We start from the raw sequence: 19227 nt of genomic DNA on the forward strand, positions 1-19227 counted from the left end.
CAGACAGCCTGGCTCTAGTTTTGTTCTGGTATGCAGTGTGGGTCAGGTTTGGGGATTCTGTGCTGGGGGTCTGCACGTCCTGCATACCATGGTACTAAGCTCACTGTATATCCCTGTATAGTGAACTTTGAAGGTGAAGAAGCAGTGGTTGGGATTGATGAATCTGCTACTACATGACCATTGGGCCTTGTCTCTCACAAATGTATAAGAACAGTGATGAGAGCTCTGCTACTGCTACTCCATGGTCTCAGGAGGCAGGATTCCTTCACCTCCCAGCCTGGCAGAGCTCATATGCCAGTCTACTTACTAGGTAAAGCACAGGAGACAAGGATTAGTTTGCAAGAGCACGTTAGACAATAACAGTTGTCTCTAGGCTCCATGGAGCAATCCAGTGGCATGGTGTTAACTGTTATCAGTATCCAGGTTCAACACAGCAATTAAGGGAATGGCAGGTACACAGCCAAGGATACTGCCTAGTACAGTGAGAAATATTGGAAACATTTCCTATATTCTAACAGTGGTTCAAAATGACCTTGATCTGAAACTATGACACAATCTTATCCTCAAGAGAAGTAGTTTAAAGAAACCTCTTTACTTCCTATGGATCAAACAATCAATAAAGGCATAAGGTCAGCTATACATGTTACTTTTTCCTCTTACTGACATGTCCCTTTTCTCTTTTTCACGATTTTCTCCAGTGCCTGGAGCCCTGCAAAGAATCTTGGGACTTGAAGAAAAACCATTGCCAAAGTTTCTGTGAGGTAGGTCAGCCCTGAGGCATTCTTTCTCACTTTGTTCTGGCTGTCTTTTTCATTTGTACTACTATGGAGGTTTGCACTTTAAGGTGACAGCTAACACAAACAATCTACATATGCCACATTCTCCTGTATTTTGGAAGGATGAGAGTGTAACAATTTAGTAGTTTTAAAGCTGAGTAACAAACATTATTTTCACAATTTGTTACTGAATTTTTTATACGAACCAGGTGCTTTCCTCAAGTTGAAACTTGAGTCCCTCATCTAGAACAAGCTTACTTAATTTTACAGATATGAGAAGTTCTGTTAAAATCTCTCTAGCTAGTTGCTATTCCTGCTACACTCCCTTTCATCCCTTCAGGCCCCTTGTAGGAAAAAGTGTGTTTGAAACACATATGAGCTAATATATGAGCTAGAATTCTTTACAATTCTACGGTTGATGAAGGAAGACTGAGGTTTTGTCTGCACATGAAAATTATTCTGGAATAAGGTAGAGTGAGAACTGAACGCAGATTAACTATTCCCAATTAACTCCATGTGTGGACACTCTAAGAAATAAGAAAGCCTTTTTCTGGTTTATGTTAATCCCCTTCCAAAGTGGATTAAGTTAAATTGGAGAAAGTTGGTCTTATTCCAGAACCAGAATGTCCAAATGTCCAGAACAAGAATGTCCAAATCAGGAAGAGTTCTTTGGGAATTGCTATTCTGGAATAACTCTGTAGGTAGACAAACCCTGATTTAGGCTGGTCTATGTTGGTTCAAGGGAGTGACAAAATCATGCCTCCAAATAACATAGCTATGCTGTCAAGAGTCCTTTTACCGGTATACTGTATATTGTTTGGGGAACTGGTTTAGATATACTGGTTTGCACCTTAGGCCAATATAAGATAAGTATCCACTAGGGGGCTCTGCCACTATAACTATACCCATTTAACTGTATCAGCAAAGTTTTCTAGCATAGACTAGTTAAATCAGTGCAACATGTTGTGTAGATAATCCTAGTTGGTTTGAGAGTGGTTCATATAAATGTATGTATTAGTTTCTTACAGATTTAAACTAAACTGAATTTAATCCAAAATAAGAATTTCTATGCAGGGGTTTGCACTGGTTTAACTAAATCAGTTTTAAAACATCCTTCCATTAAATTAATAAAAGTCTGTGCATAGAGAAGACTTTTGTTTTTGTCTCATGGGGAAGTGTTTTTGGTTTAATCTAAGGTGTTAATTTAACTGATAAAGTTATATTGCTTTAGCCCCCCTCCCCTTGCCTTCCCACTCTTATTCTGGTATAAGAATGCCTTTTTTTGGCTTAGTTTATGTCTCTTGGGAAGGAGTTTAAACTGAATTCAAAAAGTATTTTTATACCAGAATAAGTTTGTCTGCATGGGGTCAGGTTATACTGGTGTAACTATGCATATATAAATATGTTAGCAGAACTGGTAAAACTTCCCTCTGTAAACAAGTCCTTAGATTTCCTTAAACTAAGGATTTGTCTACTCTACCTTACCACTTTTGTCAGTAAAACTTTTGTTGGTCAGTGGTGTCAAAAAACACCCCCCTGACCGACATAAGTTTCACCACCAAAATTGCTGGTATGGACAGTGCTATGTCGGCAGAAAACACTCTGCTGCTGATATAGTTACCACTGTTCATTGAAGGTAGTTTAATTATGCTGGCAGGAGAACTTTCTCACACCAGCATAGAGCGGCTACATGGGAGATCTTAGAGTGGCACAGCTGCAGCAGTACATCTGTGCCTTTATAAGGTCTGTAGTGTAGACATAGCTTTAATTGATTTAAACTCATGCAGCTTTCTCATGTAGACAAGACCTAAAGTAGTATAAAGTGGGTATAACTTACATCATCTCATACATCCCTCCTCACTATGGCTTTATATCTCCAAATTTGAATTCACACATTTTGGTTTAAAAGAAAAACATTAGTAGAACACTGCTCTATTGTATTTAGAATGTGCTAGCATCCCTTTTAGATTAGTGATTTTATGATTGAAGCTAAATTTAGACCCTCAAAGGCCAGTAATGAAGAGCAGCACATTTAGCAGCTAGCAGAAAAATGAGCTGTGAAACAGATTGCGAAGGAGAAGCCTTGAAGACATTATGCCTCGAGGGGCTATAAAGTTTTTTAATTAACTAGCTGCAAATTTGTGATGTTTTAGGATTAAAATTAGCCTCTCCCTCCTTCTCACACACTCACTGTCACCCACAACCTCACTTCAGAAGATGCCATTTTGACTGAATTAACCCAGGCCATTCTCATTTGCAGTGTAATTACGTCAATTTCTCTTTATTCAGGATAATATTTGGAAGCAAAATTTTAACTTCAACGTTTGCAAAGAGTCTACTGGGAAATAAGGGCCTGATTCAGCATTTCTTACTCATGTGAGGAATCCACTGAAACAGTGGGACTAGCAGTGTGAGGAAGAGTTACTCACAAGAGTAGGGGTTTGTAGAATAGGGCTCCAAAATCATTCTCTGAGAAAATTCATAATACTTTTAGAAGCAACTTTAAATGAACTCCACAAGCCCATTATTTGAACTACGATGGTACATACCTTTTAACTTTTTGTAGCTTTCCAGAGAACTGGAACCTATTTTTTCACAGAAGTAGAATTAACTGATCATTGAAAAAAAAATCTCTTCTTTTAAAAAAATGACATTAGCATAAAGATGTTGGTAAGTCCCCTCACATCAATATGATTCAACAACCTAATGAAAATATTACTAGTACATTTTGTCTGTGTGATTTGGAGTGGCACCAGGGTGACCAGACAGCAAGTGTGAAAAATCGGGATGGGGGTGGGGGTAATAGGTGCCTATATGAGAAAAAGACCCCAAAATTGGGACTGTCCCTATAAAATCGGAACATCTGGTCACCCTAGGTTGCACTATGCAGCAGGGGTGCTGGAATGATTTTTATAGTAGGAGTGCTGATGATGGAAACAATGTATTTGGTGTTTGCTATTACTACTTCAAGGCAGGGGTGTGTGGCAGCACTCCCAGCATCCCTAGTTCCTGCACCACTGCTATGCAATATACTAGAGTTAAAGTGCCTTGAGATACAAAGGAAAAAATGCAGAATAGTTCCAAAAAGGACTGTCCAGACAACCCTTTCCCTTTGTTTTGTGAATGTTTTCAATCTGTCATGAAGCAACTTCATAGTCAGCTAATATGAGGAAAACAAGAGAAAAGCTGGCAGATAAAAACAATTTAATTCCATAAAAGACAGTGGTCTTGTTTGAGGGAATTCACCATTCTGTACTCTGCAAGCTTTGTTTAGAAGCTAATGGATATGTAAATCCTCAGGGGTAGTCTTGCAATAGCTGAACATTTGAATTTTCTTTCCAAAGGTCTTGGAAAACTTTCAGCGCTATTTTTTTTTCCACTGAAGACTTGTACAATTGTTTCATGTTCCCTTTAGCCTCTTTTCCCCAAGAAGAACTATGAATGCCTAACTAGCTGTGAATTCCTCAAGTATATCCTGTCAGTGAAGCAAGGAGACTGCCCAGCGCCTGAGAAGGCCAGCGGTTTTGCGGCTGCCTGCGTTGAAAGCTGTGAGGCTGACAGTGAATGTTCTGGGGTGAAGAAATGCTGCTCCAATGGATGTGGACATACATGTCAAGTACCAAAAAATCTGTACAAAGGTAGAGATCATTAGGAGGCACTTTTAGTGTGCTAAGTGTTTTAGCCTGTAATAAAGCTGCCTGAAAAACAAGACCTTTAAGTTTATAGGGAAGTATGTGTGTGTATGAGAGAGAGTGAGAGAGGTGATTGTGAGGATATAATTGTCACTGTAAATTGTTCCTTGTCACTGGAGGTTTTTAACAACAGATTAGACAAACACCTGTCAGGAATGGTCTAGTTCTCAACCAGGGGTACAACTCGTCTAGCTATTAGCCTAGTTTTACAACAGGCTACAGAAAAAGCACTAGCAAAGTCAGTACAAACTAAAATTTCATGACTTGTTTATACTGCTCTATATGCTATACACTGAAATGCAAGTACAGTATTTATATTCCGGTTGATTTATTTTATAATTATATGGTAAAATGAGAAACCAAGCCATTTTTCAGTAATAATGTGGCTGCAACACTTTTTTATTTTTATGTCTGATTTTGTAAGCAAGTAGTTTTTAAGTGCGGTGAAACTTGGGGGTACCCAAGACAAATCAGACTCCTGAAAGGGGTTCAGTAGTCTAGAAAGGTTGAGAATCACTGGTCCAGTTATGATGTAGTCCTGCCTTGAGTGGAGGGGACTGGACTAGATGACCTATTGAGGTCCCTTCCAATCCTACACTTCTATAATTCCCTCGTGGAATCCCTAACAAGGTGTCAGTGAACCACAGCGAGGAGGCCACAGTGAATCTGAATCATAAGCAGAACAAATTGGCCCATCTATGTAAAGTGTCACTTAATTTTACACAGATGAGAAGAACAATTTGAACAATGAAAATGTTTAAAGGTAAACAGTTGAAATCACTTAAATCAGATATAATCTTTGTTAATAAGAATCAAGTGGGTCACACTACCAAGTACACAGTGAGAGATAATCCAACCGGAGAGCAAATGCGTGCTATATTCTGAATCAATGGCCTTGATATCTTGCAGATAAAGCAATTAGAAAATACTAACAAAATACATGTAGGCAGTATTTCAATACTTGAAGAAGCTGAGGAAACAAGTTCTATTAAAATGTTTTTAATTGCTTTGATTGAAGTCTTGAAATTCTGAGAAGAAACTTTTCCTCGTCATGCAACAGATAAGGTACTATAATTTATGGAATGATTGGCTCTAAGAGTGACTCCTGATTTTAATTTGTTAACAATAACTTTTGTTCACTTAAATATTCTTAAAGTGTGAATCTAATATTGAAAAGTGATTGTATAAAAGGCACTTTCTCACCCCACAGACTTGGTTTGTGTGTATATTAAAAGTCACTTCCCCTTACTTTAGTGAGAAAATAAGAAAATAACAGAAGTGTATACGTCTGTTAGCACTGTCAAGGACATTATAAACAGAACTGGACCAAATCCAGCCCACACTACCCAAGTCTATCTATCTTGACTTTCTAAACCCAGACAGGGTTAGCAGTTAGAAAACTCTTTTGATTTACTTACATAAAAAGAGCAAATTTGATCAGAAAGTTACCGAGGCACAGTAAACCTGGAACCTAGAAAGGGACTGTATGTGAAGTGCTTTGGGATGACCTGCAATAAGAGCTTGATCCAAAGCTCATTGAAGTCAATGGAAAGACTTCCATTGGTTTCAATGGTCTGTGAATCAGGCCTTATATAATTACAAGACTTTAATACATTATTATAACATCACATATTAATGTGCAAAAGATTATTTAAAATGAACTATTTCATTAGGCCATTCATATTCTTTTTGCTGCAAATCACCAAAAAGGGGTGCTAAAGTAACAGAGTATCTGTATTCCATGGGAGCAGAAGCTTACAGGACCAAACCTCAAATGTGACGTTATATAGTAAGTTTAATTGAGGGCATTCAAATGTATTTTATAACTGGGTCATGTGTGGAGCAGGGTGTGGTGGGGTGGGGTGCAGGTTAAATTAAAGGGATGTGTGTAGGGGACAAAGCATACATAGGGTGTGATATTCTGAATGAATGCAAAAGGAGAAGTTTGGTCTAATTATATACTTGTAGCACTAACATTCTGCTCCAACATCTTATCAGTTATCGTCAGTAGGTATTTGCTTGTGTTACACAGGAAGGGCAGAACCAATGCTCTTCTGCTTTCTCAGATGATGAATTCAGATAATTAGCCCTTCAAATTGTCTTCCTACAACAAGGAGCAAGATGGACCTGGGCAGGCTTGCTTTTCATTTTCTCCAAGGACAAATGACCTCCCTGCCACTAGGAAGAACAAAATCGGCAAGCGTGACTAAGATCTAGTGAACAAATCTAATACTCATGGTAATCCTTTTGACAGCACTCATAGCCAGAAAATGAACTCAGATTGAAGCTAAGAGAGTCTATGGGCTTGTCTACATCATAGGTTATGTTAGTATAACTTATGTTGCTCAGGGATGTGAATAAACCACCCTACCTGAGCGATGTAAGTTACATTGATCTAAGCACCAGTGTGGATGGTGCTGTGTCAGCAGGAGAGCTTCTGCCGACATAGCTACTGCTTCTCATGGAGGTGGATTTATTGTGCCAATGGGAGAGAGCTTTCCTGTTGGCATAGAGTGTCCTCTCCAGTTGCGCCAGAGAAGCACAGCTGCATCAGTGCTACTGTAACACTTCTAGTGTAGACTAGCCCTATGCAAGTTGCTATAGTTTTGCTGTTGATCAAGCTTTGGAGATTGGTAATACACAGAAAAATTTAATGAAAACTTTTAGTTAATTTAATATGCTGTCACAGTTCAGGGCAACTGCACCTGTATTTCCTCTCCATGGTCCAGCAAGGACACCCACTTTTAGGCTTCTGGATCCCAGCTGTTACCTGTCTTGGGCAGAGACTCACATCTCTCTCCCTCCTGACCGGGCTATTTCCAAACCATATAGTTTCCTGCCCACACTGTGTTATTCCAAACAAGCAAGACTGCCTGCATGGGCCAACATCTGCATTTTGATTAGTCTTCTAAGGCTTATGAGTAGCATAATGGCCAGCAGTTGTAAGTTACCACACTGCCCTTTCTAAGCAAGAACACTTGTTCTTAAGGTGAAACCATTAGAGAGAACATTAAAAACAATAGAAGAACCTACACTCATGCTAAAAAGCTTAAAAGGGATCACCCCAACTTTGACTCTGATAGGTGTCAGTCCTTCCAATACTTCCCTGAAGATTGACTCCAATGTGCAAACAAGTATTCCCATGAGTATAACTTGAGTCCCATAGAAGATCATTGTATGACGTGTTGTCAAAACTGCTTGCAGGATTAAGTCCTCTGTAATGGTCAAATGGTGTGAATTTGTGTATTTTTCTCTTTTCTTTTGTTAAGTTTGCCATAACACTGCTCTGAGAATTTATAGGTATTGGGTCAAATTCTCTGCTGATGTTACTCAAATAAGTGGAGTTAGGCCAGCAAATATTGTGGCCCACTGTATTTAACACTAAGCCTATCCTTTTTGCCAAAGAGTATTATTAATCATTTACATGGTACCTTCAACTTTTTGGGTATGTTTAAAAAACCTGGCTAGGGTAGGTTTAAAAAACCTCCAGTGAGCCATCAACTCAGACAGGATGGTCACAAATTTAAATTGAATGTTATTGTCTGAAATTATTCCATTTACACAATTATCCATGTATTTTGAACTCTCCTCCACCCCACCCCACAACCCGCAGGTATTAGGTTACTCTTACATTTGAGTTATAATTATGCTTTCTTACGTCTGATCTTTATATATTTACTTTGCCTGGCACAGATACATAGGTATTAGTTGAAAAACACCTTTGGTAACACATTTCCTGGACTCTGGCATTCCACATATAAGACAAGACATGTACTGAATTCCACACTGGAACACTGGATTTCAGAAGACTAATTTATTCAAGAATGGTTAAAGTGACTGACCATTTACATAATAAAAAGCACAATGAGAAGTAATTGCATCCACACATCTGGATATGAAACTGATGATGCTGGTTTCACAAAAGAACTCTAAAATGCACTTCTGCTATGCTCTAGTTGTTTGTGCGGCTGAGATCCATCTGCACACAATTACATACACCAGAGAGGTTGAGTTACTTCCAATCAAGTGAATCCAACTGACCCTAATGCAAAGCAGATGGAAGATTTCTTAACATGCAAATTGTAGGATTATTGTACATCATAATTAAAGAGGGATTTGAAAATATAGACATTTGAACTGACATATTTCATGATGCTCATTACATTAGATTATGACTTCTGGCTGTTGAATGATATCCAGGATTTAAACCTATGTGGTAACAGGATTTGGATGCTGAATTTTCCTCATGATGCTTTTAGGTTACTACAGTATTTGTATTTATTTACTGTAGCAGATTATGTAATTGGGAAAGGTCTGTTTATAAAGCTCTGCAAAAGGCAGTTTGTTGAACTAAGGAAGTGAAGGAGTTGGAACAAGTAAACCTCAGATATTCCTCATTTAAATCTTTGGTAAACAGAGATAAGTGGATCAAAGTTCTGATAATTTATGTTTACACACTGGCAGTTTTGGATTTGCTAAGAAGACACAGATGCTCCCATTATATAGTAATATCAGTTCTGTATATGGAGAAAAAAACATCTGAGCCCTGATTTATATGTGCTCTTTGAACCAAATCCTTGCTCTCCATTGATGGCAGTGGCAAAACTTTGACTTCAGTGGGACTTATGTTTGGCTGTTTTTACACCCCTCATTTGATACAATCCTAATGTAAAAGTATTGAGCTCTTAATATTAAAACTATTTGTCATTTCTTGGAGTCATCTGTGCATGAATACTTAGGGTAGAAACATATTTAAATTTCAATCTGTGGCACCAATCCACACAGTGAACCCTGGCACCTGTGTAGAGCTTTATTAAAGTCACAACATAATTAAAATACATAAGGAAAAGTTGATAGGAGGGTTTAAATGTCAATGCAGCAGTTTTATTTGTGACTTGATCTGAAGTAAGAGAGTGCTAGATACTGAAATAGATGAGTTCCAAAAGAGTATCCATAGAAATGCAACTAACAACTTGATTTGCTGATTTAATCAAAAGAGACTAGCTCTAGAAAGTAATTCTTTCCCCCAGTCTGTTATAAATGTTGCAAAGAGGTGTTATAGTCATGATGACAAAACTGCAGAGAGAACATAATACTCTATCAGCATGTGGTGAGTGATTGCTGTAAACTTTTAAAAGGCAATTTCAATAGATTGTAGTGTAGTGGTTGATAAAGGAAATAATGAAGTAGGATGGGATTTTCAAATGCACTTGGGATTAACTTTACTAACTTTAAGATGAGTTTTACCATTGAGTTTAGTGAGAACAGAGTTAAGCCAACTCTGAACACTTTGGAAAGTTCCATGCCTTATGCATGTTAAACTCCTTAACTTATTTCAGTCTGTCCAGCCATTTCCCTCTTAACTGTCCGACAACACTTCCTACATTTGCTTACACATATATACCCTGTTTTGTAAACATCTTAACATTTTGTCTGTACACTCCTATTTCAGGTGTTCCACTGAAACCCAGGAAAGAATTAAGATTCACAGAACTTCAGTCTGGACAACTGGAGGTTAAGTGGTCTTCAAAATTCAATATTTCAATTGAGCCTGTGATCTATGTGGTGCAGAGGAGATGGAATTATGGAATCCATCCCAGTGAAGATGATGCTACCAGCTGGCAAACGGTGGCACAGGTTAGTCATTTGTATAATAATCCCTAGCTCTTGTATAGCAATTTTATGAATAGACCTCGAAGTACTTTTACAGAGGAGGTCAGTACCATTAGTCCCATTTTACAGGTGGGGAGATGGAGGCGCAGAAAGTTTAAGTGACTTGCCCATGGTCACCCAGCATGCTAGAGGCAGAACTGGGAATAGAAGCCAGGTTTCCTGACTTCCAGTCTAATTCTCTATGCACCATAAGACATGGTTTTCTCTCGAGTTTTTTTCATGGGAGAGTAACTTCATTTTTCTCAGTCATATTACTTTTAGTATTAATATAATAATACCAAATGCTACAGTTTTAGCACTTTATACAAGTAGAAGGGGACAAGGTGGCGAAAAAGCTGTTACTATGAGTATACCAGCAAAAATGTAAAAGGCTTCTCCTAAAAAAAACTTTTCAATTTATATTTTCAAATATGATGAGTCAGTTTGGGTGTCTCAATATTTAAATGTTCATCTTAATATGCCTAAAAGGCTCCTAATTTTCAGGGGGTGTATGGTCAGTACTGTCTAGAAATCAGGTCCCTTTAAGATGTGTCAAGTGTGGCATTTAAAAACAAAGGTATCCATACTCATGAGTCACTTTTGAAAATTCAGGCTTAGGTACCAAATTTTGCCACTGGATGCATATGACAGAGCCAGCCCCTTCTGAAGCCAGCGGAGCCCAAAATAACATAGAGTGATAGCATTTGGCTCTAATCAAAACAGTAGAAAATTAGTTGGTATAAAAGCCAATTGTCTTTACAAATAAAATAAAAAACAAAGCGGAAGAAAGAATAAAACATACATTTGTTGGTCTGCTTACTTTAAATTGTAGTTTCTCTTATAGCAATCCATACTGTATATGTAAAATTCATATACAAACGCTTTTTATTGAGAAGCAGCCAACAGAGAATAAATTTTCTCGTAGGGTACGTCCAGACTACCTGCCTTATCGGCGGGTAGCGATCGATTTCTCGGGGATCATCTAGACACCATATATCGATCCCCGAACACGCTCCCTGTCGACTCCGGAACTCCACCAGCACGAACGGTGGTAGCGGAGTCGACGGGGGAGCTGCGGACGTCGATCCCGCGCCGTGAGGACGCAAGGTAAATCGATCTGAGATACTTCGACTTCAGCTATGCTATTCACGTAGCTGAAGTTGCGTATTTTAGATCGATTCCCCCCCCCAGTGTAGACCAGCCCTTAGTTCCTTCCCAGTTTCAGTCATGCTGACAGCCCATCTGTATGGCAGAACTCCAGCAGTTTATCTTAACCGCTGCACTCGCATCCTTGCTGGCAAGGAAAGCAAAATGGTGATTTTAAAAGGAGCTGTCTTAGAAATGTCTAAGAAATGTCTTAGCAGCAGGTAGCAAGGGGGGAGAAAAAATAAAGTCCACAAAGTAGAGCCAGGAGTTTAAGTTCTGTAATGACCTGAATACATTCTCCACTGAGGTTACATATGAATAAGCTCCATTAAAGAACATTGGGACTGTAAAGTCAAGCACTAAAAAATTAGTAAGTGCCAGAATGAACACTACCTGTGCAGCCTTCATCTGGCACTTTTGTGCATGTGCACTATAACAGAGCCTTGCCCAATGTCACAGGAGAAGTCTATGGCAGACAGGGGTGGCTCTAGACATTTCGCCGCCCCAAGCAGGGCAGCATGCCACGGGGGGCACTCTGCCGGTTGCCGGGAGGGCGGCAGGCGGCTCCGGTGGACCTCCCACAGGCGTGCCTGCAGAGGGTCCGCTGGTCCTGCAGTCCACTGGTCCCGCGGCTTTGGTGGACCTGCCGCAGGGACGCCTGCGGGAGGTCCACTGGAGCCGCCTGCCACCCTCCCGGAGACCGGCAGAGCACCCCCCCCCTCGGCATGCCGCCCCAAGCACGCGCTTGGCGTGCTGGGGCCTGGAGCCGCCCCTGATGGCAGAGAATAGAACCCAGCTCGTCTCAATCCCAATGTAGTACCTTAACAAAGCAACTCCCTTCCTCTTCTTACAACTTTCAGCTTCATTTACTGTTAATCTTGTAAAATAAATGACAGAGGGATACTGTAACATTCTCAAAAACCAGAAATTCCATGATGTGGAAACATATAGATCCCAGAGCTTCCATAACCACAGCATAGAATTTTACCACTTGAACTAGAAGAGTAGCTGATAGAGGATCACAGCCTATCATCACTATGTGGACCACATTGCACGTAGCTTATGCAAGTGTTTGCTAGGTCACAGTAGATTATTGAGAGTCATAATGCCTGGCTCTGGAGGTGAACATGGGCTAGTAGTTATAGACAGCACAACCAATTACACAAATTTAACTCGTTTGTTCTGAAAGGCAATGTGATTGAGTGGATGAGAGTTTGGTTTGTCATATTAGAGACAGGGTTAAATTCCTAATCCTACCTGAAGTGATTATGTGCAGCCCTAGGTTTTACCCTAGCTATAAAATGAAGGAATTATATTTGTCTACCTCCTAAATTTGGGGTGTGAAGCCTTGATCAATAATCTGGATGGTGAACTGAACAGAGATATTTACACGAGTCAGTGGAAAAGCTCAGAATTCATGGTCTCGTCCTGGCTCCCAGCCCAGCACTCTTTCCTCTAGTCCAAAGTTGTGGTGAGTGCTGCTGCTTGTTGAGGTATCCTTTTTGGAGCTCAGGTTTGATGGGGTGAGGCAGATATGTTCAATGCACATGGAAGGTCACTAAGGCAATAGCCAAGGATCCGGACTTGTGTATGCCTGTGGCAGTAAAGTGTGTGGGATAACTGCTTCCACATTATTAAAAAACAGTTTCACAATATTTCTCCTGGCTAATTAAAAATCTATTTATTGTCATGATTTTTACTAGTGGACCAAAGATAATGGAGGGTCTATCAGTTCTGAGTTATGTTTCTCTAGAGTTTGGGTTCCCCAACATTTGTTCAAGGCTGTTGTAGAAAGTCTCAGCATCACAGTTAATTTGTATATATTGTATCTTGTTGCCTTGAGTGTATTCTTAGTTTAATTTTGCAAAAGTTAATTTTGAAAATGTAGGTTGTCTGCTTTTGCATATGGTTTTGTGTGATACTTATTTAAAAAAAAACTGGTCTTTTAAAAAAAAGACATTTTACAAACCATTAGCACACAATGTGCGTAACAAACAGACAAACAAAAAAGTTGAATTACTTTATTTAACATATGCAAATTGGTCATTGCACTAATATAGGAGCTCTATTTTCTTTAATATTTTTAATATATTTTTCCTAGTACCATTCTAAAACTGCCACAGTAGAATATGTCATTCTACATACTTTTTGGCAAAATATATTATGTCAGATGTGTAGAAGATTGACACAATACACCAAAGTGATGCTCAGGGATCAATTACCATATAAAATATATTGTACAATGTCATACATGTGTTAAGGTACCTTATACTATTCATTTTCACAATTTAACCATCTGCACTTAGGTATTGCAGGACAATACCATATGAATAGCAAACTTGCTTTATAGTGATAGACTCAAGGAGATCAATCTAGTTAGCTTCACAAAGAGAAGGTTAAGGGGTGACAGCTCCAATATAATATTAGCGTTAGGATCATTGTTGTTTAATGGTCTCTTATATACACTGGTAGTATTGCAGGTGTGTAATGAAGTTCAGCCAAACAATATTTAATATTGTACCGCATGCTATTTTATTTACCTAATATATAGGACATCTGTTAAAATGATGCTGAATATTATGATCTGAGCTCCAATCACAGTTAATATGATTTTTTTTAAATGCAACTTACCATTAAATTGATATAAAAAATCCCATAAGCATTTAACATTTTGTTTCAGTTTGTTGAAATGGTGAAGGGTTACTGAATGGTTCAGTTGTTTAGTGCTCCAACATCATACCTCTCGAGCTCCAGTAACATATACTGTATATAATTTGCAACAGGCCACCTAATAGGAGTTTTGCCACTGAAACCAATGGGAAGAGGAGTAGGTCTGCGGTCAGGTCACAAATTAGACTGAGGTTGGCAGTCTCAGCCTAGACAGTTTCTCTATTTCTCATAATCACTACACAGTGATGGCACAATTAGTATTCTTCGTTTGAAACATTCCTAGATTGGAATAGCAGGACCGTTATTGGTCAGGGCCAGGAAGTCTTGGCTGAGAAACTGAGAAATTTTGTGCTATGTCTGCCTGTACTATGCCTGTCTTATTATAACCACTCAATTCACCAGAACATTTAAAAATTAAACACCTAAACAGTGTTGCCTCTAATGTATTACCTCTAGAGACACTGGTCCAATCTCTGATCCTAGTTACACTGGTGTAAATCTTGAATAACCCACTGATTTCCACTGGTTGTAACCCACATCTCTTTCCTACAGTTACTCCCTTTCCCTGTGCCTTTATTTAGAGTCTAAGCTTTTGGGTCAGTAACTATGTCTTTCTCTGTCTCCTGTGAAATAATGGCACACCTTTGGGCTCTATAAGAATATTAAATGCCAGTTCAACTATGTTCTAGCCCTCAGGGTGCTCATTTGATTGAATAATTCAGTCCCTCTCTACATAATAAAGAAGCAGATCATGGAGGGAAGAAGATGCAGAGGAAGACTATGAAGGGAAAGGTCTGTAGCCCCCACATAGGCTGCAGTAGTTAATAAGAGAGTCCTAGATTTGTGCAGATGGAGCAATAAGAGCTGGCAACAGCAGCAGCTGGCTGAGCCGAGAGTGTACCACAACCACAATAACTTAAAACAGAGACTGGAGAGGCAGGCAATAAGGCAAGAGAGGAGAGAAGACACCTCGCTCCGCACCCCCAACACCAAATATCTCAATTTCCATGACTGTAGCCTCTTACCAGGTGTGGTTACAGGCAGCACCTGAAAACTTAAGCAATCAGTGATCTAAAAATAATTTTGCTGGATAGACAGAGCATCTCTCAAAAGTTCAGGCTGGCTCACTAGGCCTGGGACATTCACAGACATCAGGAGTATCTATATGAGGCAGTGTGTAGCACAACTGGTTCATTTATTCCTTATATAGTATTGACATGAGGAACAAATATGTAATAATGGGCCCTTCAGTTGAACAGAAAAAGGTATAACATTATCCAATGGCTGCAATTTGAAGCTAGACAAATTCAGACTGGAAATAAGGTGTTCATTTTAAACAGTGAGTGTAGTTAACCACTGGGACAATTTACCAATAGTCGTGGTGGATTCTCCATCACTGACAATTTTTAAATCAAGAATAAAGTTTTTCTAAAAGATCTGCTCTAGGACACAGGTTTTCAAACTGTGGGGCACATGGCAATCCCAGGCAGGGATGGGACCAGCCCTGCGCGGTGGAGCGGGAGCACCATATCCACCCTCTGACTTACTCAGCAGGCCACCTAGCCTGTGGATGTCAACATCCACTGTGGCTACACCGATTTCTGCTCCTGGCAGCGTCCACATCCAGGTCTGGCTCTGCACCCAGAGACCGTCACACCCACCTTCCTACACCCTGGAAACCTGAGTTGGGAAGGGAAGGTATTTTGTCTATTTTTGACTGGGTTGGGCGAGGTGCACCTAAAAATTGTAACTCAAAGCAGCTCAAAAAGTTTGAAAACCGCTGTTCTAGGAATTATTTTGGGGGAAGTTCTTTGGCCTGTGTTACACGGGAGGCCAGACCAAATGATCACAATGTTCCATTCTGGCCTCAGAATGTATGAAGCTGGAGGAGACGTGGAGCAAACACACACAGAATTTGCCTCCTCCGGGGCACTTGCCATCACAGGTTTCACAGTAATTCAGCAATGGATCTGATACTCGGAAGAATGATTAATGGGAAATAGATCTTGTCAAACTAATTTGATATCCCTTTTTTATTAGTTTACAAGTTTGGTTGACAAAGGCAATAGTGTTGATGTAAGATTTCTACAAGGCATTTGATTTGGCACCACACATTTTGATTAAGAAACTAGAACGATACAAATTCAAAACAGCATGCATTAAGTGGATTAAAAACTGGCCAAAAAATAGGTCTCAAAATGTAAATGTAAACAAGGAATCATCATTGAATGGGTGTTTCTAGGTGGATCCGATAGGGATCACTTCTTCGTCCTATACTCTTCAACGTTTTTATCAATGACCTGGAAAAAAACCCCATAACTGAGAGTTTGCAGATAACACAAAGATTGGGGGAGTGGTAAATAGTGAAGAGGAGAGGTCACTGACACAGAGCAATACGTATTGTTTGGTAAGTTGGGGGCAAGCAAACAGTGTATGTTTCAGTACGGTCAAATGTAAATGTATAGGTCTAGGCATAGAGAATGAAGGCCATATTTACATGGTGGAGGACTCAATCCAGGGAAAGAGTGACTATGAAAAAGACTTGGGAGTCATAGTGTATGATCAGCTGAACATGAGCTTCCAATGCTACACTGGGGCCAAAAGGACTAATGCAATCCTTGGATGAATAAATAGGGGAATCTTTAGTAGCAGTAGAGAGGTTATTTTACCCTAGTATTTGGCACTGGTGCGACCACTGCTGGAATACTGTATCCAGTTCTGGTGCTGACAATTGTTGAAAAATTATAAAGGGTTCAGAAAACAGCCATGAGAATGATTAAAGGATAGGAAAACATGCCTTATAGTGAAAGACACAAGGAGCTCAATCTATGTATCTTATCTAAGAGGTTAAGAGGTGACTTGATCATGGTAATAAATAGCCACGTAGGGGATAGAAATGTGATTATAGAGGTCTCTTCACTCTAGCAGACAAAGATATAACAAGATCCAATGACTGGAAGTTGAAGATAGAGTTGAAATAAGGCGCAAGCTTTTTAAGAATAAAGGTATATTTTAAGGGCAATTAATCATTTGAACAACTTATCAAGGGTTGTGGTGAATTCTCCATCACTGGAAATTTTTAAATCGAGATTGGATGTTTTTCCAAAGGATGTGGTCTACAGATGCTCCCCGGGTTGTGCAAACCCGACTTACGAAAATCCGTTCCGCTTCTGTATTCAAACTAGAATTAATTCAAGGAATTTCTATGGTGTGTGTTATGCAGGAGATCAGACTAGATGATTTCAATGGTCCTTTCTGACCTTATAATCTGTGAGTCTATGAAGATCCTCTGTAAAAATGGGTCCAGGATGCAGCCATATCTGGGGCAGATAGGATGACTACAGTGGAGCCTCATTTTCAGGAACCAGGTGGATGGCCACATTTCCACACAGAAAGAAGGGTCTGACTCCTATGCATTCCTAAGGATCTGTAGTGGTTTTGGATAGGCCTCAAAGTTTATTCTTCTGGAAACAATCCTGCTCTATCTCTGCAAGGAGATCCTTATGGAGATTTCCTCCCCCTGAACTGATTTCCACAGTAATTATCATTGGAAAACATTTTCATCCAGTTCCCCTGAATGCATACAGGTCCAGTGGAGACCAGAATCTTGCCCACTTAAGTCACAAGTGAAAGTAAGCTTTGTCACTTGAGGGATATTTTATAAAAATAATAATAAAAATCCACACTGTTTTGTACAGTTTAGCATGGTCAGAAGCCTTTGCTCAGAATTGTAGGTGTGTTGCAGTTCAGGACTAAGGTGGGCTGGCAGAGTAATATGCGGTAGTTTGCATGGAAACTGCCAGCACTTATGATTTCACAATTTTATGCAACAATTTCTCCAATGTCCCCAACCTCAAAAACCCTACTGAATAAGCTAACTGTGTGTCAGAAGATGTGAGATAGTAAGATTAACATTTCAGAATAAACGGAGTCAGTGTGTTATGACATTTTTCCCACCAGACTACAGAGGAGAGAGTACAACTGTCTGACATAAGACCCAGCAGGTGGTACCAGTTCCGAGTGGCGGCCATTAATGTGCATGGAACAAGAGGCTTCACAGCACCCAGCAAGCACTTCCGCTCTTCTAAAGGTTTGTATTCATTTCCTCCATCTCACACTCATCTTGACTACACCTGGAATGCAACCCAATCTTCTTAATATTTTTGTTGTAGATTTTCAACTGGTGGGTTGTCTGCATTTAGTCATTAGCTTTAGGAATGGCCCAGATTTGACTGAAGTTATTACATAAATTAAAGATTAAGGATGCCATGATTCTTTTCTTTGCAAGGGGGTCTCAGAATTAAAGAACCTTCTCTTGTGTTCTTTCAGCACGGCTAGTATGAGAACTGAAGTTCTCCTGGCCACATGATACTGAATGTCAAACATGAAAGAATTGAGATCTCAACATATGTTGTTGCAAGTAGTTTCAATATTTGTTATTTTCATAGGGAATATATTCCTACCATTTGCTGGACAGACAGTATCACAAAGTTTTGTTGGTTGTGTTCAAGCAATTGTAGCACCAGTAATTTGACTTAGTTCTGCTTCTCTGTGCATGCCCTTCACATGGTCTCTGCCACCATCAAAAAACATAAATGTCAAGCAGACTTTTTATTCTGAAGAGGGAGAAGTGCTAGAAATTTCATGAACTCTACTAGAGACTGTTATTTCTATTTGCTTTTATATAAAAGGCACTCAGGTGGTGATGCGTGGCAGTATAAATCCCTAAGATAGACAGACTTTCTGTTCCTTTCAGCAATAGGTGACACAAATCTTTAGTGATGTTAGATGCAGCACAATTCAAGAATCATATGTGTTTCTATTTCTGTATGTGTTATTAACATCAACATTCTGAAGGTATCAGAACTCCAATGGAGAAGGTGGGAGCAAATTTTCAGCATGTTACATGGAGAAATAATCAAGCAATTATGGTCACAGTAATCAGCTATTACTCAATGTCTCAGTGTGTACTTTTTTATTACTTGCCACTTTGACACTCACTGTATACCACACAGGTAAACTGCTCAGTCCAGATCCTTCCTGGCCTCAGCTCAGCAGCTTTCAGCAGGCAACAGAAATAGCATCCCTTTCCCCAGTGAGCTAAAAGAGTAAATGTAGAGCTAACATGTAAAATACATGAAGAGTTCCTGAACAGGTTTAGTTTCAGGGATTGGAATAGAGCCTCTCTTCTGCATATTGTGGGCTAAACCTGATTAGAGAAATGAAGGGAAGAGGTGTGAGAAAATTGAAGAATGGAGATAGGGAAAAGGAAGATGTCTCATCTGTGATGG

General features: G+C 39.5%; 1 protein-coding gene across 1 annotated transcript in view; it reads left to right on the forward strand.

The window, feature by feature from the left end:
- The window catches only part of ANOS1 (anosmin 1), a 193380-nt gene that overhangs the window by 106732 nt on the left and 67421 nt on the right, over window positions 1-19227 (forward strand). The window contains exons 3-6 of the mRNA XM_045011751.1: window positions 699-761; window positions 4192-4414; window positions 9921-10105; window positions 17897-18026. Coding sequence (XP_044867686.1) covers window positions 699-761; window positions 4192-4414; window positions 9921-10105; window positions 17897-18026 — 601 coding nt within the window. The remainder of the gene's footprint in view (window positions 1-698; window positions 762-4191; window positions 4415-9920; window positions 10106-17896; window positions 18027-19227) is intronic.

The sequence above is a fragment of the Mauremys mutica genome, chromosome 1 (assembly GCF_020497125.1).
Source record: "Mauremys mutica isolate MM-2020 ecotype Southern chromosome 1, ASM2049712v1, whole genome shotgun sequence".
Lineage (NCBI taxonomy): Eukaryota > Metazoa > Chordata > Testudines > Geoemydidae > Mauremys > Mauremys mutica.